Below are 26,149 nucleotides of genomic sequence, written 5' to 3'. Positions count from 1 at the left end.
GGCGATGCCATCAATATTATCCCCAATACCAGCAATAACATCCCAAATACCAAGGAACATCCGTAAATAAGCAAAATTTGACAGGTTCGAAACCCAAAAAAAAGAAAAAAAAAATCATTTATAGGGTTTTTTTTTTTTTCCTTAGAATTTTGTTCCTTAGGTGATTTCAATCACTTGATTTTTATTGAATTAAAATTTGGATTTGAGGAGAAATCTAGACTCAAAACAAAGACAGGTCAAAACTCAAAGGTGACAAAAAATCTATAGAAGCTTCAGTTTTTCTCAAATGTTAGTATGAATTGCAATGGAAATCCATGTCTATGCATGATTCTCGTGCACTGACTTGGATTTTTGGCAAAAAAAATAACATAAGTAAAAAATGGGAAATTTTGGTGAAATCCTAATTTTTTCCATTCTTATACTGGAAAATGTGTTTTTTATTGTTAATTAATGTGAAATTGAGTTTTAGCAATCTATTTTGATTGGCTACAAATTTTATATATTTATTTTATATTGATTTTTTTCGACAACGCATGGTTAGGCCCCTATAAAATAGAAACTTACTACGTATAGCTGTTTCTTCTTCTTCTTCTTCTTCTTCTTCTTACAATATTTTCGTTCCAAATTGTGTAATATGTGTCTTTTAACATCTCCTAAAGTTTCGCCAAAAAATTCCACCTTTTTCTTAATGTTTCCCTCAGACAATGATATTTTTCTAAGTATTGGGGTTAAAATACAATGCTGATAAATATTTTTGTATCCCAATCATCAATACATGTAACGATACCGATATCATTGCCTAGAAATCAATAAAATAATATCTAAATCATCTAAAGTAACCGAGACATGTAATGGATAGTTAAAGGAAACAAGGCATCGGAACAAAAACCGCAGGATTACATTATGCTAAAACAACAACAATTTTACATGGTTAGGAGAAAATCAAATTTAATGACGCATATGACTAGAAACTAATCCACATATGTATTGTCTCTTAACGTAATATCAGTGTATATGCAGCAATTCACACTTCGAAGGTCCACTCGGGGCATGTTTGGATGGAATTGAATGGAAATGGAAAAGGTATTCCGTTGTTGCTGCACTTGCAATGTTTGGATAGCAAATAAAAGGGAGAGGATTCACAAAGAATCATTGCACTTTTCCATGTTCGGATTCTCTAGAACAAGAAACTAGGCAACCATTGTCTCACAAATATGAGATTTCCACTTGCTATCCAAACAAGACCCCTAAAATGGACTCCATGTTTCAATAGTGCTCATGGAAATACTCATTACCTTTTCGTTTCTTTCCCCTTGGAATACATGCATCCAAACGTGGCCTAAATGCAGTCATGTAATATATAAAAGAACAGTAACAAAAGGGGAAAAACCTTGTCATCTCTATGCTTCTCTGGAGTCACAGCAATAGCAGCAACAAAAAAACATCATCAAGCAAGTTCAATGCAAAGGAGGATATTGATCAATGAACATATGAGCTAAATACAGAGATTAAATCATACCTTTGTTAACCTTGCAGCTAGATAATATCCGAAATGCAGTGTTGGCAACGTCTGACGGGAGCTTCCTGGAAAGCCATGCATACACTATCCCTTTACAGTCATTGAGAACATCCACCTCGGTAGGCATCCCAGCTATATTAGCATTCTCCACAAGACTTGATTCTCTTGATAAGATGTGGAATGCAGCATCAACAATTGCAGACTGACAAACGGGCCTACAGCACTCTTTTAGCAGGTCGACAGTGCTGCAGGCATCCAGTAATTTGCTCGTGTTTACTATTTTCTCGAAGGTCGTTACATCCTTCACAGGACAGGATCCACCAGTGAGATCTGATGATTTTATAGAACAAAGCGTAGGGATCGTACTGTTTGCCCCTCTGCCAGCTAACATACTGATAACATCTGAGAAACAATCATCAGCAGCTGCCTTGTGTAGAACTAATGTATCTGAATCCCTGTTGTAGTCACCTTGGAAAATGTGCAGTAAACTGCTAACCTGGGGACAACATATCACATTCCCAACAAGGGATGCTAAAGGTGCAGCGCAATCCGATGCTGTTTTGTCCATAATACCCGATATGGCAGAAAAATTTACCGGGCATCTTCCAGTCAAGACTGGTTCATACGTTCTCGGAAAGGAAGGATACATTGGTGACAATGGTTCCCCAGAATATGGATAAGGGGGAATCACGGCAGGTGAAATTTCAATGGGATCAAAGAGTCCAATAGGTGGGTCGGATAGCACAAGTGTGTTAGAAGTATGAGAATTTGATGAAGGTGTTGTCTGCACTGCCAATACATCTTGGAAACCAGAATAACAAATTATAAATAATAGCAGTCGGTGATACAAAGAACCTGCATCCAGATTTGAGCAGGTAATATTTAATCATCCTCATAAGCAACTCAGCAAATCAAAGATCAATCTATAGCAAGCACCATTGCTTGTCAACAGGATGTTGTGCATGAAAAACTAGGGTACGTTGATTTCATACTAACAATGAAACTTCAGTTTCACGAAGTGTTTGGTCACTAAGCATACAACAGAAAAGTCTTCTTCTTTTCTTTTTCTTCTTCTTCTTCTTCTTCTTCTTCTTCTTCTTCTTCTTCATTTTTTTCGTTTTTTCTTTTGTAAACATAAACGGTCTTCTTCCATTCAAGCCGACCACCCTTGTCTTTTACTTGAACATAACCCCACTCACAACTTGTGATAATTTCTGCCGAAAAAGAAATGTAAAGTACTAGAGTTTAACTAATATTTGCGCAAAGAAGTCCTCGTTTTGGCCTTAATCAAATTAACACAGATTGCAACGTTGCTTTAAAATCACTCTAAAACAAATAAGGAAAAATAAAAGAAAACAACGAGAAAAAGATCAAGCCAGCAATGGGAACCAAGAAAACACTCAATAGATGCATCGGATTAACAAAATAAAAAAGAACCTACTAAATTTAATAACTGAGGAAATCATTAAAAGCAGTACCCTAATTAATGAGTCAACTAGAGACTACCAACATAATAAATATCCAGTGATCCAGTGAAGTTAATATACAAATGGTATGAAAACTAGTAATTGCAAAAAATTGAAGTCAAGATCCTTCCTGGAGAACTCACATTTAAGATGCATGAAGGACTGGAAACACTCCATAGCTCCACTACCCATTTGGCAACATCGACATCCACTAAAAAAAAAACCCTGCCGACTCACTGATCCACAGATGAACAGTTCACAGCCTCAAAGCCCCTATATCAGCCACCGCATCAATAAGAAATAAGAAATAGTAGGAACAACTCAAATTGACATTGGTAAACGAGAGAGAGAGAGAGAGAGAGAGAGAGAGAGAGAGAGAGAGAGAGAGAGAGAGAGAGAGAGAGAGAGAGAGAGAGGTGTAGTTGGACACTCATCCCAAACAAAATTAAAATCTGTACTGTAAATCATGCTTTGATTAACCTAAAAAGGAAAGAAATGTGTGCTTCGACAGAGATAAGGTTGGTTGACTAAGTGAACAAAGACATAAGGAACTAAATTTTCTTCACATTTCTTGGTCAAGTCACATCTGTGTTCTGAACAGATCAAAGAGTTTCTCGATAAAAAGAGACAAAGGTCACCATGTTTATAACCATGTACAATGTTGCAGAAACTATAGTCCCCATGTTCTGCCGGGTATGAGATCTGTAGTCTCCATGTTCTACCATGTATGAGATTTCTCCAAAAGGGGGGAAAAGAAAGAAAGAAAGAAATCTGCCATGTATGATTTACCCCACTGTAGCCTTCAATATTATCTATCCATAGATACAAGTATGTATATTATGTATATGTATCAACTATTGATGTCAGATGCCAGTAGATTGAAATCATTAAGGCCTTTTTTTCTCTTTTCTGTCTGGATTAAATAATCAATTCAGGAAGAGACCACTACAAAAGCTGGACTTGAGCCCGGGTCTCCGCTTTAGAAGGGGCATGGACCACCTCAACGAACCCGTTGTTGGCTACAAATATGCCATCCAATCTCATGACTTTACATGTGCATCCTACAAATATGCAATTCTAATCCTCAGTTAGGGAACGCATCTATCTTGAATGTGGGTTGTTGGTTCCATTCCTCTAGAATGTCTATTTCTTTGTGCATGCATGGCCCACTTGATCAACAGATGGATTAAGAAAACCAAAATGAAGATAGAGATTTTATTAATTTTCAGGCCAGGCTGGATCAGGTTGGGTCAGGCCAGGGCCTAACCGATTTTTTTTAGCTCAAGCTTGGGCCTTGTGTTGGCCTAGGTTCCAATAAGGGAGAGGATCTCCCATCGACAACAATTGGAGAATCTCCCAAACCAAGACATAGTAAGTTTTTGGCCAAAGTGTTGGGTGACCGCGGAAGCACACATAGATGAATCAAGTAGGGTAATCCAATCGCACCAAGAAAGCATAATGCAAACACTCCGAATTTAATGTGGAAAAACCCCTTCGTGAAAAAACCATGGCACAAAGCGACAGATATCACTATGAAAACAGAAATTACTAAGGAAAGAGCTTCAACAACCTTGAATCAACCCTTGCTACACCCTTGAAATCCTCCGGACGAATTAGAAACCCTTGGAATTACCTCCTAATCCCGATTACACCCAAATATATAGCCTTTGGAAGAATCACAATCAGAATAGGAAACAAATCCCGCCCTATTTCTAAATGATTTAAGACTTAAAAAATAACAATCTCCACCATCTTCAATCATCAAAAGGTAGCTTCTTGTTCTCTTCTCTCATTTCTGCTTTACATCATAGCTCCACCAATGCTTCTCGTGCATACTCCGTCCTCCTTTTACGCCTACGCCAAGCCCGGAGAAGTCGCATAAAACTTGAACTTCTTTGTATAAACCACCTTGGTGAGCATGTCCCCCAGATTCACGCTGGTGTGAATCTTCTCCAGAGTCACGTCTCCTTCTTCAAGCACCTATCGGATAAAATGGTGACGAATATCAATGTGTTTAGTACGTGAATGATAAACAGAGTTTTTAGCCAAATTGATAGCGCTCTCACTGTCACAATTAACCGGCACGGCTTCCTGCTGAAGCCCCAACTAATTTATCATGCATCTCAACCAAATACCTTCTTTGAATGCTTCTGTTACTGCCATATACTGTCTCGGGCGTGAAAAGAGCCACCACAGACTGAAGCTTCGACATCCAACTGATTTCTCCATCCGCTAGTACAAACGAGTAACCCGAAGTCGATTTTCTGGAATCCACACTGCCTGCATAGTCTAAATCCACATACCCTACCAACTTTTCCCGTCTTCTCAAAAGTTAAGACGAAGTCTTTTGTACCTTGAATGTATCGAAGTAGCCATTTCATTGCTTCCCAATGTTGCTTGTCGGGGTTTGACATATATCTGCTCACAACACCGACTGCCTGTGAAATATCTGGTCTTGTACAGACTATGACACACATTAAACTGTCAACCGCATTCGAATAAGGCACACGAGACATATCCTGCTTTTCTCATCTGTTTTGAGACATTGTTCTAATGAAAACTTGAAGTGAGCCGTGTGGGGAACGCTCACCAGCTTTGCCTTGTTCATCCCATACTTGATCAACACCTTCTCAAGGTATTCTGCCTGAGATAACCAAAGCCTACTCCTCTTCCTATTGTGGAGGGTCAAATATTGTATATTAGACCCCAATTATTACTCGATTTTGCGATCATGATACTGTTTAACGCCCTAATTTAATCGTGTTTGTGATGCAGGGTGTGTTTAGGAGCCTGGACTGAAAAAGGGTACTAAAAGTGTGGATTTGACACTTATAAATCACCCAGGCAAGGGACGGACTCCAGGGGACCGAGATCGAAGAATTTACATGCCCGGGATTCGAGAAAATCAAGCCACTCATGATAAACGGGCCCGAAAATCGTCCAGAATACAAGATCACAGGGTTCCCACCATCTGTTCGGCTTGAAACTTCATACATGGCTTAAGGACCATAAATTAACCATACACGTCGAATTTCAGCTCTTAGATCCCTGTGGAAGTGGCCCAACAGACAGATCAGCCCATAAACCATTGATTCTGGGCCCACCTGAGATCTGGATATGCTTCAAATTTGGTCTCAACCCATTATATGACGAGACAAGACGGATGGACAGAGCTGATTTCCCAGAACCATCATCGTGGACCCCACCTGAGTTGGGTGTGCATAGTGCACAACTGCACTACCTGTGCACGGCAACGCAGAGACGGTCAAACCGTCTCTTGACCGAGCATTCCCTCTCCAATTCAAATTCCTTCCTGCGAAAGAAACAGGGACTTGCGGTTTTCCTTTGTGGGCCACCATCGTCATTCGACGGTCCGGATCCTCTCCAATTCAAATTCCTTCTGCGAAAGAAACAGGGACTTGCGGTTTTCCTTTGCGGGCCACCATCGTTCATTCGACGGTCCGATCTGGACCGTCCATTGGACTCCCATAGCCCCACTGGCCAAGGCCTAGGTGGCGAAATTTCAAAATACAGCAGAGATCGAATCTCAATTGTCCAAATGCAGGACGAACGGTGCAATGAGAAATCCAGTGGGCCACACCGAATCCAATCCAAAACCAGCCATTTCTAATTGGTTTTTCGAGGAGAGTGCAATGGACGGTGTGGATTTCTCAACCGACAATGATCATGGGCCCCACCAACGTCACAGCGTAAGCTGTTTACGCAGGCCCTGTTTCAGCGTCTGAAATCGACCGGTTTTGGGGTTATTGTACGCCCATAGTGATGATCGGACGGCCGATCTGGACCGTCCATCGTGTGGGCTTGTCCAAAACGCCCCAGGGGATGTTGTTCTTTTGGACAGAATCAAAGGAAGAGGGGAGTTGGGAGGCTCTGATCTTGCGTGTGCAGCCTGTCTGTGAGCAGATCTGTTGCTGCGTAAACTCTCCTTCCTGCGCACGTGGCTGCGAAAGACCCCACCGACTCCAGCCTCTACACCCAGCCGACCGACCTTCCAGTTCTATAAAAGGGAGAGGCAACCTTGGGATTCATTCATCAATTGCTTGGGACGTCAGTGTGAGAGAGAGAGAGAGAGAGAGAGAGAGAGAGAGAGAGAGAGAGAGTAATTTTAGAGTTTTTTTGGTTTTATTTACTATTTATTTTTTTATGATATTTGAGAGATCTAGTCCTATCATGTTGGGCTAAACCTCTTAGCTAGGGCTAACAGGTGAAGCCTGTGGTGTGATGGGAAGGATTTTATGATTCATGTTGTGAACTACCTTGATTATAGTTTGATTAATAGGAATGCTTTCAGTTTTTAATGGTTTGTTGTGACTTAAATTACAATAGATCTGCGATGGCTTTAAGTATTTCCTTTTCATTATTTTGATTGTGAAGTTAGGAAGCTCTGTTGTTCACCATTGCCCCCTGGACATGGTTGGATGATGGAATCCTTCCTAACATTCATACATCTTTCTGATTGGTCGTGGATTAGTTTAATTCTGTTGTTTACTTTGTCTTATGGGCATGGTTTTGTGATGGAATCAACTCTAATTCTCATCCCTTTCATCTCATTGAAAACTAGATCAAAGGAAGTGGTTTTGTGATGGAATCAACTCTAATTCTCATCCCTTTCATCTCATTGAAAACTAGATCAAAGGAAGTTCAGATTGAACTTTAGTGATATATCTTCCAACTGGATGAAGATGGGACTCGAAGTCCAGTTGAGTTCATGAATCAAGCGTAGATCTCCCTGATCTCTACAAGTGGATCCTCTGAATCCCTACTTTCCTACCTTTGAATTTTCTAAAGTTTTAGTTTCCTATTTCACCATTATTCCTTCAATTATTCGTGATTTAGATTTCATCTTATTCTGGTTCTAGTTCTGGTTGCTTTCAGATTACGTACAAGGTTTAGTCCCTATGGATTCGACCTCGGTCTTACCGAGATTATTACTACATCACAACCCTATACTTGGGGTGTGAACACCGAGAACCCTTTTTGCAGCCCCTAGATATTTCATCTCGAATGTCCCAGATAACCGAGTCTTCAGTACATCAATATCAGACATGACACGACTGACGATCAACATATCATCAACATACAATACTAGGATGATGAACTTGCCATCACTCAATGCCTTGTAATAGACACGGTGATCGTATTCACTCCTAGTAAATTTGACTCAACATGAAAGAATCAAATTTTTTATACCACTGCCTAGGCGACTGTTTTAGGCCGTACAACAACATCATTAACCTGCAAACCTTGTTCTCTACCCCTTTAACTTCGTAACCTTCTGGTTGCTTCATGTATATCTGCTCTTTCAATTCCTCGTTCAGGAATGCAGTCTTCACGTTCATCTATTCCAGCTCGAGATCGTATTGGGCAACTAGTGTCAACATGAATTTGATAGACACTTGCTTTACAACCGGCGAGAATATCTCTATGAAGTCAATGTCTTCTCTCTGAGCATAACCCTTCGCTACCAATCTTGCTTTGTATCTATCTTGTTTCTTCTTAAAGATTCACTTGCATCCAATCGCTTTTTGGCCCACTGGAAGCTCCACCAGCTCCCATGTGTTGTTCTTGTACAAAAACTTCATCTCATCGTCCATTGCCGCCTTTCACTTTTCTGCATTAGGCTCATCAAGAGCCTTCTGAATAGTAAACGGGCCCCCCTCATCGGTAATGAGAACATATGCGATATTAGAATCATCCCTGTATCATGCCGGTAGCCTACGATCTCGTGGCGGATTGCTCCTAGGTGGTTGCTCCACCTCTTCCTGTACCTCTGCATGCACATCTATCTCAGGCTGAGTATCACCTGTGTCAATTTGAACGTCCATGACCAACCTTTCCGATTCTTGTTGCTCCTCTTGATCATTCTTGCAGAATAGGGAGCCCTCGTTAAATTTGGCGTCCCTACTAATAACGATTTTCCATGTGACTCGGTCATACAGCTTGTATCCCTTCACACCATCACCATAGTCGACAAAAATATACCTTTTGGTTCTATTGTCTAGCTTATCTCTCAACTAACGGTACATGAAAATAAGCTTCACAACAAAAAATACGCAAATTTGAGTAGTCCACTTTATGTCCACTCCATGCTTCCTTTGGAATTTTATATTCAATAGTCGTAGAAGGAGACTAGTTCACCAAATAGCTGGCCGTGTTAACGGCTTTAGTCCATAGGTCCTTGCCCAATCCAGCATTACTAATCATGCATCGGGCTCTCTCCCAGAGAGTCCAATTCATCCGCTTAGTCACACTGTTTTGCTCGGGTGTGTGGCACATTGTATTGTGTCTTATTATCCCTTCATCTTTACAAAATTAATTAAATTCACCTGAAGTAAACTCACCGCCATTATCTGTCCTTAATACATTTACCTTTTGCCCCAACTGCTTTTCCACCATGGCTTTCCATTGTTTAAAATTTGTGAAAACCTTGGATTTATGTTTCATGAAACAAATCCAAACTTTCTGGGAGTAGTCGTCAATGAATGTGACAAACCATGACGACCCTTCAGTGGAAACCGCAGGCAACGGCTCCCATACATCAGAATGCACATAGTCAAGCACACCCTTACAGACATGTTTTCCAGATTTAAAAGATAACCTAAACTGTTTACCATATATATAATGTTTACATATATTTAAATCAAGACTTTTAAAACTAGGAATTAAACAATGATCGGAAAGTACCTTCATACCCCGCTTGCTCATGTGACCCAGATGTGTATGCCACATACATGGAGACGCGAAATCCGCTACATCCGCTGCAGCTCCACCTGTTGAAGTGCTCCCGATTAGCCTATAAAGATTTTTTTGCCTCTATGCTCTCATGACTACAAGCACCCCTTTTGAAACCTTAAGGAGACTATTAAAACCGGTGAACTTACACCCTATTGCTTCGAGTGCATCGAGAGAAATCAAATTCTTCTTCATGTCAGGAATATGCCTTACCTCAATCAAGGTACACTCCATTCCATCAAACATCTTGATACGAACAATACCAATAGCTACAACGTTACAGGCATTGTCATTGCCCATAAATACATGTTCATCATCGCACTTCGTGTAACTGGCGAACCAACTCCAATGAGGAGTAATGTGATATGAAGCCCATGTGTCAAGAATTCATTCGTCTCTATGATCATCGTGTAAGTTTCCGATCATAAACATCGACAGCACATTACCTCCGCTTGTCTCTTCATCAGACATGGCGGTATTGGCCTCCATGGAAGAAAACTTTGTATTATCTTTCTTTGCTTTAGGATTTGTACAATCCTTCTTCATGTGCCTTGACATCCCACAATTCCAGGACTTTAACTTTCCCTTGCCCTTGCCCTTGGATTTGAATCTTAATCTAGAGGATCCTGTGTCCCGCTCAGAATTTCTACCTCTCGTAAACAAAGCATCGGTAGAGGCCCACATGCTACCGTTCTTCTTTCTCATTGCCTTTCCCTGAAGGGCCGAGATAACAGTATCAACACTAAGAGTGTGTTATCGGTGCACAAGTGTCTTTAAAAGACTCGTACAAAGCAGGGAGAGAATTCAACAAGATACATACCCGATCTTCTTCATCGACCGTTACCTCCACATCCAGCAATTTACAGATCATCTTGTTAAAATTGATAATGTGGGCTTCAACATCTCCTCCCTCTGCCATCTTGAAGTTGAACAGCTGCAGCTTTTAAGTGTAGGCGATTTCAAGGGACATCTTAGCATAGATGTCCTTTAACTTCGCCCACAAACTTGCTACGGCTTTCTCCCTCAAGACATTATAGAGAGCCTCATCTGTTAAGCACAATTGGATTGAGGATTTCGCTTTCTTATCCAATTTCTTCCATTCATCATCATCCATAGATTTCGGTCGCTTCTCAAGGACCTCATCCAATCTTTGTTGAATCAACATGCTAGTCATCTTGACCTTCCATAATTCAAAATTATTTTTCCCGGAGTATTTCTCAACATTAAACTTAGGATTTGCAACCATTGATACTCACTTTCAGATTCAAGCCTGTGCCCCAACGATAGCTCTGATAATACTTGTTGGGAGACCGCAGAAGCACACAAAGATGAATCACGTAGGGTAAACCAATCGCACCAAGAAAGCACAATGCAAACACTTTGAATTTAACGTGGAAAAACCCTTTCAGGAAAAAACCACGGCACAAAGCAACAGATATCACTATGGAAACAGAAATTACAAAGGAACGAGCTTACTCGATTCAAACAATCTCGAATCAACCCTTGTTACACCCTTGAAATTACCTCCCAATCTTGATTACACCCAAATATATAGCCTTTGGAAGAATCACAATCAGAATAGGAAACAAATCCCGCCCCGTTTCTAAATGATTTAAGACTTCAAAAACAACACAAAGCACATGTAAGATCGACCCGCCTAATAAATGGCCCAGATCTCACACGTGTGCCATGTTGGCGTGTCTACAAAGAGTGAAATGGCACCCCTCTCTCTCTCTCTCTCTCTCTCTCTCTCTCTCTCTCTCTCTCGGCATAAGAAAATTTTATTATAAAGAAAAAACTAGGTCACAAATTTGCAAGTGGAGCATATAATCGGTTGAGTTTTTTCTTTTCTTTTTTTATAAGCAATAAAGATTTTATGAGCCACCCACATATAATCATTTGAATTCTTTCATACACACACAAAGCCCTTAGCTCAATCTCACTAGAATCAAAGTTCCTTATTACGCAACAAAACTCAGCAAGTCCCCCTTGGTCAAACGTTATGATCCGCCAACCATGGTCAAACTAGGGTTTCCCATTTGAATTACCATAATAATAATAGAAAAGAGCTCCCCACACCACATTGATCATTGCATCTCCTCTAACATTGTCTGCAACCTCCAAACACCCTCTTCTGAAATCACCATAGGAGACCCAAGAGGACTCCCTGTATGCTTAAAGCCATGTGATAACCCTACCACAAACTCTATATATATTTCACCTAAACCACGCTTTCTATCTTATTTATAAAGGCTCTATTTATTACATTCTTTAAATAACAACCACTGCACAGCCTCAAAATATCGGTCGTTGATTGTTTTTCGACCAATTGCCAGAGTGGGGTGTGGACTCCCCCGTTCAGTAGGAATTTACAAGATGTAGAATTTGAGTTACTAGCTCGCATTTCTCATGTTCATGGCTTTTTGGTGGATCCTGAGGCTACTGACTCTAAAGTCTAGAGCCATGAAAGTTCTAGAGTCTTCTCGGTTAGGTCTTTTTACAGTCTCCTCTCCTTCCTAGAAATCTTGCCTTCTATGAGTTGCACGGGCCTACTATGGTCCTATGGGACCCTCACGAAGATCGTGACCTTTGCCTTGCTGGCTAGAAGAAATCGTATTCTCACGATCAACAATCTCCAGAAGAGAGACCTCAGGCCTCATCCTCCTGAATGTTTGCCTCCTTTGTCTTGCGGATGCAGAATTGGTTGATCGCCTTCTGCTCCACTGCTCCTCCTTTGTTGTTTGGAATGGTATTCTGCAACAAGTGGAAGTTTCTTGGGTGATGCCCTACTTTATCGATGGGTGGAGGGAAGCTTGCAATGCTTGCAGCTTTGTGGGTTATTTGGTTTGAGAGAAATGGTCATTGCTTCGAAGACGAGAAGGGTTCTGTTAGTGGGGTTCTTTGTAAAGTGGTCCAATTCATCAAGGAGTGGGCTCCTTGATTTTTGCAGGTTGGGGCTTTATGGCTCTTGTATTCTAGTCTTTTTCTTTTGTTGTTTTTCTAGTTGTTGTCTTCCTTTTCTATTGGATGTTGCCTGATAATATTATTCATCTTTCAAAAAAAAAAAAAAACACCACATGGCCATACTTGGAGAGAACCTCCAAAGAATTTTTCATTTGATTGACTATAATTTGAATGCTTAAAAGCAACTTATCCATGGGTGAAGGCATTGTCTACATCACCTCAAATAAATTAAGGATGAACCACCAAACCCCATGGAGGAACATTTAGAGGATGAGAGGTAATTAGTGGACTCCCTAGCTTGTAAGCATAAAAGGAAATCCATAGTGAGAACTCTACCAATCTGGCACCCAATAGAATGCAAAGAACCTTTAGAGGGGAATGGTGGTGGTTGGTGCTTTAGACTAATGTTACCTAACACTAACCCCCTATGTTGTCCGTTCCGGATCCAACGATCCAAATTCCGCATACAAAACTTCATGTGTCTAATGTATGTACTAGAGGGACCCACTTGATCCTACCCTTAGCATAGCACACATTAAAGGAGTAGTGTCCACATACCTGTTACCATACTACATGTCAAATCAACTAGCAATCCAAGTAACCTTGCTTTAGATAGTAGTTATCGACATGGAAAGGGTATGAACTAGAAAATAACCCCCTAATCCCACTTCCATATTCTTCTATCAAATCCAAGGTGTTCCATATCCATTACGATACACCTGTAAAGGCCGATACGTATAGATAATGACCATGACCGTTATTGATGCAGGACACATGATTTAATGCTAGCATGCAACATTGGAGATTATGAAAGTCCATAAAGTAATTCAATCAATAAAATATACTAATCCACCAAGTAATTAAGAGTAAACAATAGGAAATAAAATTTGATTTAGCTTAAATCACATGCCTGCATGCTAAGAAATCACATAAATCAATTAAAACTAAGCTCGATGGAAGAATAGAACTTCCAATTTAGTATAGGCACGTTCCACACTCAAGGGATAGATTTGTAGGTTTTATTATTAGGGTTAGGAAGGAGAAAGTCTGAAATTTGAAGAATTAGGGTTCATGGGAATTGAGAATTTTGGAATTAGGGTTTTTTAGAAATTGGGGAAAATCTAGGAAAGTTAGGGATTTTAAGTTTAGGGTTAGGGTTTTAGGAATAGAAGAAAGAGGTTTTGATATAAGGATGATGGAAAGCCAAAAGGGGGCAAGGTAGGATTCGCACATGTGGCCGTACGATCACACGTGTGGAGTGGGATGAATGGATTTAGGTCGGTTAGGGTTTGGATTGTATTTGGGTATGGGAAAGTTGGGTTTTGGGAGAGGACGAATATCTGGGATGGGAAAATGAAAAACCTAAAAAAAATACATGAATGGGGGAGAAAAGAGGAGATGGTGTGGGGATAGATAGAGACCTTGCACCTCCGTTAATGAAGATTAGTCTTGCACCAATCTTCCTTCCAAATCGCATGAAAAGGGAAGAAGAAAGCAAGAGCTTCTCTCTCTCTCTCTCTCTCTCTCTCTCTCTCTCAATCACAAAATCCAATGAGGGTTGGATCTCCCACCCCCTTGTGCTTATATTATTAAAAAATCGGAATTAAAATTCCAGCATAATTACAACTATGCCACTCACTTAAGTGAAGTGGCCCATCGTCCAAAATAAGAAAACTAAAACATTTATTATCAATCCCAACCATCAAATAAATCCTAAAAATAACAAAAAACATAAAGAAAGCAAGATCAAAGTCTAAGTAGCCCAGATCTAAAAGATTTGGTGGCCCGATGGCCTGATCATCAAGATCCAACGGTCAAATCGACACGAAATAGCAATCCTATGACTAAAATCATCTCCTAAGCAGTCCACATGCATCATCCCAAGGTGGGGTCTTCCTGATGCACGTCCAATGCATATAGGGTCTTCAAAATGACCTGGCAGGCCCCATCTGGAACTTGTCTTTCATCCACAAAGAAAGAGGTGCTGATGTGGGTGGTCATCTCCGTCTTTGGTACATCAGAGTAAGACCTCCGATGTCCCCATCAGTTATGTGATACATGGGTGAAACAGGGCAGCTGGTTGTTTGGGACCGTATCGCCTATAAAGGCCATTATGGGGGTATAATGACTGTTACTCCCGAAACGGTCAAAAAATGACCACTTTTTTTCTAGTTAAATTCGTTTTTCTAATTCCAAAAATTCACTTAGATATTTACAACAGATTTCGACCACTCTTACTATGGTTTTTAAAATGAAAATCGTAAATTATAATTGTAAATGCTATCTTATCTAGCTCCAAGGTTTGTCAAATTTTGTAGTGCCAAAACCTCTTAAAATCTGTATTTTGTTTAGCTGTTATTGTAAGATCAACTTCATGTCATCCTTGCCAATCTTGTCTACATTCAATTACAAGATCAAGAGGTTCAAGAACAACATCAAGAAGTTCAAGTACGAGATCAAGAGGTTCAAGAACAACATTAAGAAGTTCAAGTACGAGATTAAGAGGTTCAAGAACAACATCACGAAGTTCAAGTACTAGATCAAGCCTTCAAGCTTCAACTACTTCAAGAGAATGATATATAATGATTCAACCTCACAAATAAGGTTTGTTTGACCCTAGATTACTAGATCAAGTCTTCAAGCTTCAACTACTTCAAGAGAATGATATATGATGATTCAACATCACAAATAAGGTTTGTTTGACCTTAGGATAGGTCATACAATTTGCATTTATATCATAGGTCATTTGATAATTTTATAGGTCATTTTTCGACCAGTCCTGGTCATGGTTTGACTAGTACAGATACTGGCTCGACGAGTCCAAGGTTTGTTGTGAATTTTCGGAATTTTTTGTTGGACCCTCGACCAGTCCTGGAGACTGCTTGACCAGTCATGCAGACTCGACTCAAAGTCCAGCAACATTTTTGGGTCTCACTCGACTAGTCGAGTGCAGTGCTCGACCAGTCGAGTAGCGATCTTATCTTATCGCGCCAGAAATTTTGAAATGTTGTTAGTCCTTCGACCAGTCGAACTGACCACTAAGGCTAGTCGAGCGAACAGTATTTTTGCTTATAAATTGAGGACGATTTTCAGAGTTTTTCAATTCATTTTAAGATATTCAAGTCACAACTCTGACAAAACTTGTCCCCACATTCGAGAAGCTAATTGGTTAGTATTTAAGATTCTTTTAATAGCTTTTTTGCATTTGATTTTGTGATCTCTATTCAATTCTATTTCTTTTGAAAAGGGAATATTGATTTTACCCTTTTTGAGATCAAAATCAAATCAAGCTAGCTGTTGAGGGTCGAATATTGCATATCAGACCCTAGTTATTGCCAGGATTTACAAACATAGTACCGTTTATCAGACTGATTTAATCATGTTTGTGATGCAGGGCGTATTCACGAGCCTGGACTGGGAAAGGGTACTAAAAGCATGGATTTAACACTCCAGAATCACCAAGGCAATGGACGGACCCCAGGAGACCAAGATCGACGGAATTACACGCTAGGGATCCGCGAAAATCGAGAAACTGAAGCTCAAGCGGCCTGAAGGTCAGCCAGAATGCAAGATCACTGGGTTTCCATCATCTTTTCGGCTCAAAACTTTATTCATGGCTCGAGGACCAAAAAATAACCGTACACGTCAAATTTCAGCCATTGGATCCCTCTGGAAGTGGTCCAATGGTCAGATCAGCCCATGAATTACTGATCTGAGGCCCACCTGATATTCAGATATGCTTCAAACTTGGACTCTATCCATTAAATGAGATGAGAAAAGGGACGAGTGGATCCGATTTCCCACAAACATCAAGGTAGACCCCACTTCAAGAAGCGAATGTGCACAGCGAGTGTACATCCGCTGTGCACCGGACCAACAAAAGCGGTCAAAGTCGGTTTTGACCGACCTTATTCAAAAGAAAACGGAAATCACCGTTCTCTGTTCGCAACAAGGAGTTGCGGGTGATTTCAGGTGGGCCATCATCATCGCAGATAAGCCTCATCCGGACCGTCCATTTGTTTCAGAAGGTCAAACCGACCGTACACATGAGGCTTTTCCAAATCGATGCTTGCATACACAGGATAATACCGTTCAAACGCAGGGTGAACGGTGATATGGAAAATCAGGTGGGCCGCTTCAACGTCGATCCAAAACCGACCATATCCGAACGGTTTTGTGAGTAGAATACAGTGGACGTCGTGGATTCCTCGAACCAGCAGTGAAGTGGGCCCCACCAGCAGTACAGCGCTCGGACGTGCGTGCCTCTGTTCACACGATCCGAAAAATCCGGAACGATGTGGTCCACCCCTGTTGATCAGATGGTTGATCTGATCCGTCTAGTAGGAGCGCAGGTCAGCCATGATCCTAGCTATGTCGCCGGAATTTCGACTGAAGGAATCAGCAATCCAAAAAGTTCAGCCGCAGCTTGGTATGTTTGCGCAAGGAATCCTGAAACCTGCAAACTGGTTGCGAAACGATTTCGCGGCAACCATTCCGCATCGTCTTACGCACTCCCAGCCGAGGAAGGTTGAGACCACCATATAAGCAAGAGAGAAAGAGAGAAACGGGGGGGCTGGAGGCGGAAACGTGAAGGAAAGGGAAGAAGAAAGCTGGGTGCGGACGTGGACAGAGGCTGCACGTGAGCTTGGGGAGGTATCGGCTTGGGGTGGTTTTTGGAACGATTGAAAGGGAAGATCTGGAGGCTGAGCGAGAGAGAGAGAGAAACAGAAGAGAAGTTTGTTTCTTCTTCTTTACTTAAATTTCTTGTTGTGTTTTCTTTCTTCCTTTTCTTTTGTTTATTCGTTTATTTTGGCCCATTCATGTGTGGCTAAACCCCTTAGCTAGGGATAAGGGGTGAAGCTTGTGGCCTGATGGGGTTGATCCTACGGCTTGGATGCATGTGATGAACTGACGTTGATTCTAGTGTGATTGAATGGAATGCTTTCAAGTTTTTAATGATTTATTGTGACTTAAATTACAATATATTTGTGATGGCTTTGAGTATGTCCATTCCCTTATTGTGACTATGCGGTTAGGAAACTCTGTTGTTCACCATTGCCCCTTGGACATGGTTGGATGATGGAACTCTTCCTGACATTCATACATCACTCAGATTGGCTGTGAATTGGTTTGATTTTGTTGTTTGCTTTGTCTCATGGGCATGGTTTTGTGATGGAATCCACTCTAATTTACACCTGTCTGATCTATTGAAACTAGATCAAGAAAGATCAGTTTAATTTCCATGGTTCTTGATACAGGCATACAATCTCCCTGATCTCCACAAGTGGATCCTCTGAATCCCTAGTTTCCTTCCTCTGAATTCCTTAAGTTTTAGATAATTATTCCACAATTATTCCTTAAATTCTATTTGATTGAGATTACATCTTTAGCCTAGTTCTAGATCTGGTTATTTTCAGATAACGTACAGGTTTCAGTCCCTGTGGATTCGACCTCGGTCTTACTGAGTTTATTACTACATCACAACCCTATACTTGGGGAGTGAACACTAGCCCAGGTTGATTTAATCAAAAAATCATTTAGACCTAAGAATCTTTTCATATGTGAGTTTGGACATTGAACATCTACATTGAATTGGTTCTACCAGGCTTCATCAGAAAAAGAATCTTGAGATAAGTACATTTCAATTTTCTGTATTTGGTTTGTAAGATTGCCAGAAAATCTTTCATTTTTGGTTTTGACTGAGATAGCTAGAAAATCTCAGTGCGTGGGGTTTTTAATTGTGGTAGCCCTTTGAAAACACAATTGTGAAGGTTTTGGGTGAACCTTGGAAAACCTATTTCATAGTGAAAGCCAATATCCCGTGGGTGAGGATATTGGGAGTGGAGTAGTTGTGTGGCTGTTTTCTAACAGTTGGTGTACACACAAGCGAACCAATATAATTGCTAGAGTTGTGGTGAATGTTTATTATTGTGCAGTTGTGGTGAATGATTGTAATTTATTTTCTGCACATATGGTGAATGTTGTAATAGCAGTAGATATTTATTTCTATTTTATTCTTTATTCCTCTGTATGGGTTTGGGACTTTGATACACAGACCATTCTAGAAATCAGGTTGTCCTACCATAAGCCATTGGTTTTTGGTGTAAGGTTGTCCTTAGAACAACATCTGTATCAACTTCTCAATACTTGTGCATTTGAGGTTGCTATTTATTTCAGTTATTTCGGATTGAAAAGTGCTATCTTTTTCTAGTTTTTTCTTTATTCCGTATTTAAATTTTAATTTGGCATAGTCCTATCTTGTGATACTGCAAAATAAGCCTGGGATATCTTAGAAATGGCACACGAGGGTACGACTACTGTTAAGAAATCTAAACTTCAAATCCTCACCACTAGGTTTGAGGAAATACATATGGAAGAAAGTGAAACATTCATAGACTTTTATACGAAGTTAAATGACATAGTCAACTCAATGTGGGGTCTTGGAGATAGCATCCCGGAAAGTAAAGTCTGTGCAAAGATACTGCGCTCATTGCCTGAAAGGTTCAATTCAAAAGTCACTGCCATTCAGGAACTTCGTGATACGGATAACATGCAGGTTGAAGAACTTGTTGGTTCTTTATAAACCTACGAGTTAAATTTTAAGGCTCCTAAAGGTAAATCCATAGCCCTAAAATCTTCTAAAGATATTTCTTATAATTCTAATAATTCTGATTACGAAAATTCAGAGGATGATATGGCACTTTTAGCCAAGAAGTTTTATAAAATTCTCAAAAGCAAAAAGAGAATTGATTTTCAAAAACCCTTTGAGAAGAAAAAGGGTAGATCTAAACCTTGGAAATCACTTAAAGACAGCCAATGTTTCAACTGCCATGAATACGGGCATTTGGCAAATAAATGTCCAAAGAAGGACAAACCTAAAAGGAAAGGTATGTTGGCTACATGGGATGAATCATCCTGCTCTGAAGCTTCTTCTGAGTCAGATGATTCTGAATCTGAGTCCACTGATAAGGTTAAGGCCTTAATGACTCTAGCCAAAGTCACTTCCTCAGAAAGTTATGATTCAACTTACGATGAAAATCTAAGAAGTGATCCTGAAAATGATGAAGATTTACAAGATGCCTACAATGCCCTATATAGGGAGAGTTGCAAGATAGCTGTAAAATTAAAACTTCAAAAAGAAAAGTTTTTAAAGCTAAAAGAAAAGTTTGATACTCTAGTTTTAGAAAAATCACATCTATCTGATTGTGTTAAAAAAACCAAGTGCGATTTAGATTTCAAAACATCTCAAATTGAAAATCTAAAATTAGAGAATGATAATCTAAAATTAAAAGTCTCTTCTCTCTTGAGTTTAAAGGATACTTGGAGGTATGCCCAAGGTGATCCTAAACTAGAAAGACTACTAACCGGATCAAGGAAATGTGGCGATAGATCTGGTCTGGGCTATGATAAGAATACATCTCCTAAATATAAGACTACTCCTAAATTTGTTAAAGGAGAGTCCTCTAACTCAAAAGGGAAAAGTCTAAATCAAAATAATTTTCAAAATTCTAAAACTTTTCGTGCTATAAAACTATAGAAATCAGAATCATAACCCCTTAGCTGAGAAGATTGTGGATCTACTTAAGGAGCTTCTAAAATCCAACTCGAATGATAGAATATATAACAAGTACAAGTATCGAAAAACCAACAATGATCCAAAACCCAAAACTGTAATGAAATGGGTCCCTAAGGTTACTTGTTTGGTTGCTCACACTACTTTTAAGGCTTCAAGTCAATCAAAGTAGTACCTAGACAGTGGATGCTCTAGACATATGACAGGTGACAGATTTGTTCACCAATCTAGCTGATGGTTCAGTCACTTTTGGTGATGGTAGCAATTGCAGAATTATTGGCCAAGTTACGGTTCAACTCTTTAATCTTCCACCATTTGAGAATGTCTTGTTTGTAGAAGGTCTTAAGCATAATCTCTTAAGTATATCACAAATCTGTAATAATAAACATCGCGTAAAATTCAACAATCAAGAGTGTGAAATTTCTAATGAGAATGGTTCTGTGATATTGACTGGTCGCAGAACTTCTGAAAACTGTTATATAGTCAGTAACTCAAGCTCGTCTAAGTTATCACGCTACATGGTCCAAACCAATGAATCCGATCTATGGCATAAATGCCTAGGACATGTACACTATCGTAATCTCTATAGACTGAGCAAAGGTGAAGTTATACGTGGTCTACCCAAGTTAAAGAAAATGGATAAAATCTGTGGCGATTGTCAGATTGGGAAACAAACTAGAAGTGCTCACAAGAAAGTGAACTCTAGTGCCACAACCAAACCTCTTGAGCTCCTCCACATGGATCTAGTTGAACCTACTAGGACAGAGAGTCGAGGTGATAAAAAATATATTCTGGTAATTGTAGATGATTTTACCAGGTTTACATGGGTAGTTTTCATGAGAGAGAAATCTGAAACTCTCGATGAAGTGAAAAGGGTACTCAAGCGTATTCAAACTGAGAAGGAATCACCAGTTATTAAAATACGAAGTGATCATGGTTCCGAATTTGATAATAGCAACTTTGAGAAGTTCTGTAGCGATCACGGGATATCGCATGAATTTTTTGCTCCTAAGACACCTCAACAGAATGGGGTTGTTGAAAGAAAAAATCGTGTACTTCAAGAGATGGCTAATGTTATGTTAAATAGCATGAAACTTCCTAAAAATCTTTGGGCTGAAGCTGTGAACACTGCTTGTTATATTATTAATCGTGTATATACTAGAAAATCGAATAATAAGACTGCGTATGAACTGTGGTTCAATAAGAAGCCAACAGTCAAATATTTTCGAGTTTTTGGTAGCAAATGCTATATTCTACGTGATCGAGAAATTTTGAAAAAATTCAACACTAAAAGTGATGAAGGTATCTTCCTAGGATATGCTCTAAATAGTCGAGCATATCGTGTTCTCAATAAGAGGACCGGTGTAATTCAGGAATCCATTAATGTTGTCATAGATGATCATCTGAATACATCTACCTCTAGTTCAGAAGATGATGAAGTCTCATTATTTGATAAACTAGACTCTTCATCTAGTCAAAATAATGACACTGAACTGCGATCAGTTAAAGACCATCCAATTGATCAAATACTTGGGAACCCTCTCACTGGTGTGTGCACTCGTAAACAACTTAAAAACGTATGTAACTATGTGTGCTTCACTTCCCAGATTGAGCCGGCCAATGTAAAAGAAGCACTTGCTGATGAAAACTGGATTATAGCTATGCAAGATGAACTTAATCAATTTGTCCGAAATGATGTATGGCATTTGATTCTTAGACCTAATGATAAACATATAATAGGAACCAAGTGGATCTTTAAAAATAAGTCTGATAAATTAGGTAACATTATAAGAAATAAGGCAAGACTGGTTGTACAAGAGTACACTCAAATAGAAGGCATAGATTATGATAAAACCTTTACCCCAGTAGCTCATCTTGAATCTATCAGATTGTTCATATCCATTGCTTGTTACAAAAATTTTAAAATCTATCAAATGGATGTTAAAAGTGTATTCTTGAATAGTGATCTGCATGAGGAAGTATATGTAGAACAGCTTAAGGGTTTTGAAGACCCTAAACATACTAACCATGTTTATCACCTAAAAAAGGCACTCCATGGTTTAAAACAAGCTCCCAGGGCATGGTACGAAAAGTTGAGTAAGTTTCTACTAAGTCATAACTTTGTAATGAGGAGTGTTATTAAGACACTGTTTGTAAAGAAATACAATGATTACATTCTAATAGTACAGATATATGTTGATGACATTATCTATGGATCTACTTGTGCTAACATGTCTGTTGAGTTTGCAGATTTAATGAAGTCCAAGTTTGAAATGAGCATGGTAGGAGAATTGAACTATATTTTAGGTCTGCAAGTGAAATAGCTTGCTGATGGGGTATTTCTCTCTCAAACCAAGTATGCTCTAAACTTGGTGACAAATTTTGGATTTGAGAGCGGTAAGAACTTCGATACTCCTATAAGTACAACACTTAAACTCTTTAAGGATTCAACAGGTAAAAGTGTAGATCCTAAGTTGTATCGCAGCATAATAGGTAGTTTATTATATTTAACTGCGAGCCGACCTGATATTGCATTCGGTGTAAGAATCTGTGCTAGATATCAATCGGACCTTAAAGAGTTCCACCTGATTGCTATAAAGCGCATTTTAAGATATGTCGCAAGTTCGGCCACACTTGGCCTTTGGTATCCTCATGATACTAATGTTCAATATTCGGATGTTGATTGGGCTGGTAATATTGATAACCGCAAGTCTACCAGCAGTAGATGTTTTTATGTTGGGAATTGCCTAGTTTCTTGGCATAGTAAGAAACAGAGTTCTATATCTCTTTCCACAGCTGAGGCTCAGTATATTGCAGCCGGTAATGCTTGTACCCAACTTGTGTGGATGAATAGAATGTTAAGTGATTATGAATTTGTGCAAGATACTATGGTTTTGTATTGGGACAATTCTAGCGCAATTAACATTTCTAAAAATCCAATTTAGCATTCACAAACTAAGCATATTAACATTAGACATCATTATATTTGTGAATTAGTTGAAGATAAGATTATTTCAGTGGATTATATTTAGACTGAAAATCAACTTGCTAACATATTTACAAAGCCACTTGACAGAAACAGGTTTGCTAAGTTGAAATTGGATATGGGTATGTGCAATATGAATTGAAATGTTTATGTTTATTTGTACTATATTGCATGTTTTATTTTATTTTATTTTTGCAAATTTTCTAAATTTCAAAATATGAAAATATGCTGAATTTTCGAGGTGCTCGACCAGTTGAGTACACACTCGACCAGTCGTGGCACGACCAGTCAAGTATGTACTCGACCAGTCGGCCCGCTCAGGTTTGGGGGTTTTTATTGCCTAAAAAGCATTTTCTTTTCATTTGCTTCATTTTCCCAACTAGCCCAAGCACGACCAGTCGAACCCACCTTCGATTCCTCCATAGTTAGTGCATCATTTACGATTTCCTTATAGATTTGAGCTCTTTGTACTTCCATTTCCTTGTTTTTGTTGTTTATTTCAAGGTTTATGGTGGTTTGTTGGGTTTTCTAGCTAAAAATCTGATTTACTTGAAACCCTTCTTTCCTCTTTTGCATTCCTTGTATTCCTTGTTTTTCTTGTTAAAATGGAGAGTAGAAATAAGAAGAAAGGATCTCGTGGTCCCTCTTCTTCTCGTTCCACTCCTATCAAGGTGCGCCATCTTCGGTCACCCGAAGAAGATCCCGAGTATGTGTGGGATATTCGCTTACGCAACATGACAGTTGAACGGACGGTTAACACTGATCATTTGGCACCTTTTGGTATTATTCCACTTCTTTAATCTGTAGGATGGGATAACATTTTACATTGGGGCGGTCCGGCATACCATTCCATTGCACAAGCCATGTATGCTTGCATTAGTGACTTCTCTACTGAGAATCTGATGTTTACCATTACAACCAGAGAAGGTCCAATTGATGTGGACCGTCACTTAATTTCTGGATTAATGGATCTTCCAGTTAATGATGACGGTATTCCTATTTATACTCTTGTAGCAAAACCGTCTGAATCTGAAAAAAGAATGCTCACTAGAGTGTTATGCAACATGGATACGGAATGGAATTCTGGGAATGCGCTCAGTTCCAAATTTATGTTACCCAGACACAGGATTCTACATCGTATTTTCATTTTAAATGTCTATCCTAGGTTTGGTAACAAGACTGAGCTTACTGCTTTCATGGTTCGCATCGTTCATTCTATTGTTACTGGTGTCTCTGTTTGTCTTCCATCTCTTATCTGTTACATCATTATTCAATTCTGTCTCCATCCAGGTCACAGTGATATCCCTTTTACCTATCTTATGACTGTCTTAGCCACCCATAGTCTTGTGGCCATGCCCATTGGTGAAGCTCCTATACACCATCTTCCCTTTAAATAACTCGAACATAAATAAGATGAATTTGAGGTTGGCTCCAGGCCAAGTTGATATGAGTGCTAGAGGAGCAGCTGAAGCAACTGAAGAGGAGGATGCTTTGCCTCCAGATGATATCAATATGGATGACATTTTTGATGAGATTGAGTCAGACTCTGCTGCTGATCCTGATTTTCAGTCTTCTGACTTTGATGCGCATTTGCGATCACTTGAGGAGAAGGTAGAGGGTATGCATGTGTCCCAAGAAACTCAATTTAAATACATGCGCAAATATCTTAGACGCATTAACAAGGGACTACATCGAATAAATCCTTCCATACTGCTCCGTCCTCTGGTTCAGATTAGTGTTGAATTTCTAATGTGTAATAACTTTTATACTTGGATTTCTCTTGACTCTATATGCTTGGACATGTTTTCTTGTTTTTGTGGACATGTTTTTAATGGTTATCTTGACACTAATCATTACTCATTGCTCTTATTCTACTCTTATATTTTCATCATTTATATGCTCTTTCCTTTGTCATATTGTGACAAAAAAGGGGAGAATTTGTGTCTATTTAATGATATTGGATTCTATGGAGTGGAAGATGTGGAGAATACGTGGAGTATTTTTTTTTTTTCAGTATTTGTTCACATACGGGTACCACAAGCAATTTCTTCTCCTCTTGGATTCTATGGAGTAATGTATTAAGGGGGAGTATTGGTTTGCTAATTTTTGCTGACCAGTTTCTAACTGGTGCATGATTCTTTATTGATCCAACTGGTGCATGATTCCTCGGTCTTGGTTTGTTTTGTCACGAATTTAACAAAGGGGGAGATTGTAAATGCTATCTTATCTAGCTCCTAGGTTTGTCAAATTTTGTAGTGCCAAAACCTCTTGGAATCTATATCTTGTTTAGCTATTATTGTAAGATCAACTTTATGTCATCCTTGCTAATCTTATCTACATTCAATTACAAGATCAAGAGTGTAACACTTCGGTCCCAACAGTATGATATTGTCCGCTTTGGCTGGCACTCACTATCCACCTCACGGTTTTGTTCTCGCAGACGGAAGCGGTTAGCGAACCACCGGCAAAACGCGTCATACTATTGAAGGCCGAAGCCCCACATATAGATCAAGATCTTAGGCTCTCCCTTTCCGATGTGGGACGTGCACTAACACCCACCCCCCCTCGGGAGACAGAGCGCCCTCGCTCTGATACCATTTGTAACGCTCCGGTCCCAACAGTATGATATTGTCCGCTTTGGCTGGCACTCATTGTCCACCTCACGGTTTTGTTCTCGCAGACGGAAGCGGTTAGCGAACCACCCGCAAAATGCGTCATATTAGTGACGGCTGTAGCCCCACAGATAGCCCAGATCGCTCTGATACCATTTGTAACACCCCGGTCCCAACAGTATGATATTGTCTGCTTTGGCTGGCACTCAATGTCCACCTCACGGTTTTGTTCTCACAGACGGAAGCGGTTAGCTAACCACCCGCAAAACGCATCAT

At 39.7% G+C, this 26,149-nt stretch overlaps 1 protein-coding gene across 4 annotated transcripts in view; it reads right to left on the bottom strand.

Annotated features, from left to right (window-relative positions):
- LOC131246391 (uncharacterized GPI-anchored protein At1g61900-like) overlaps positions 1-26,149 on the bottom strand; it is a 59,871-nt gene that overhangs the window by 12,819 nt on the left and 20,903 nt on the right. For 3 of the 4 annotated variants that reach the window (XR_009171349.1, XR_009171350.1, XR_009171351.1), the window contains exons 2-3: positions 3,129-3,258; positions 1,520-2,374 (exon numbers count right to left, since the gene is read on the bottom strand). Coding sequence is in view for 1 of the 4 variants with exons in the window: in XM_058246479.1 (XP_058102462.1) it covers positions 1,520-2,374; positions 3,129-3,177 (904 nt within the window). In the remaining 3 variants the exon portion in view is untranslated. Of the gene's footprint in view, positions 1-1,519; positions 2,375-3,128; positions 3,265-26,149 lie in introns of those variants that run through there. The other variant, XM_058246479.1, reaches the window with a different exon arrangement.

The sequence above is a fragment of the Magnolia sinica genome, chromosome 5, assembly GCF_029962835.1.
Source record: "Magnolia sinica isolate HGM2019 chromosome 5, MsV1, whole genome shotgun sequence".
In the NCBI taxonomy this organism is placed as follows: Eukaryota; Viridiplantae; Streptophyta; class Magnoliopsida; order Magnoliales; family Magnoliaceae; genus Magnolia; species Magnolia sinica.
This window is presented reverse-complemented; position numbering and strand designations above follow the sequence as displayed.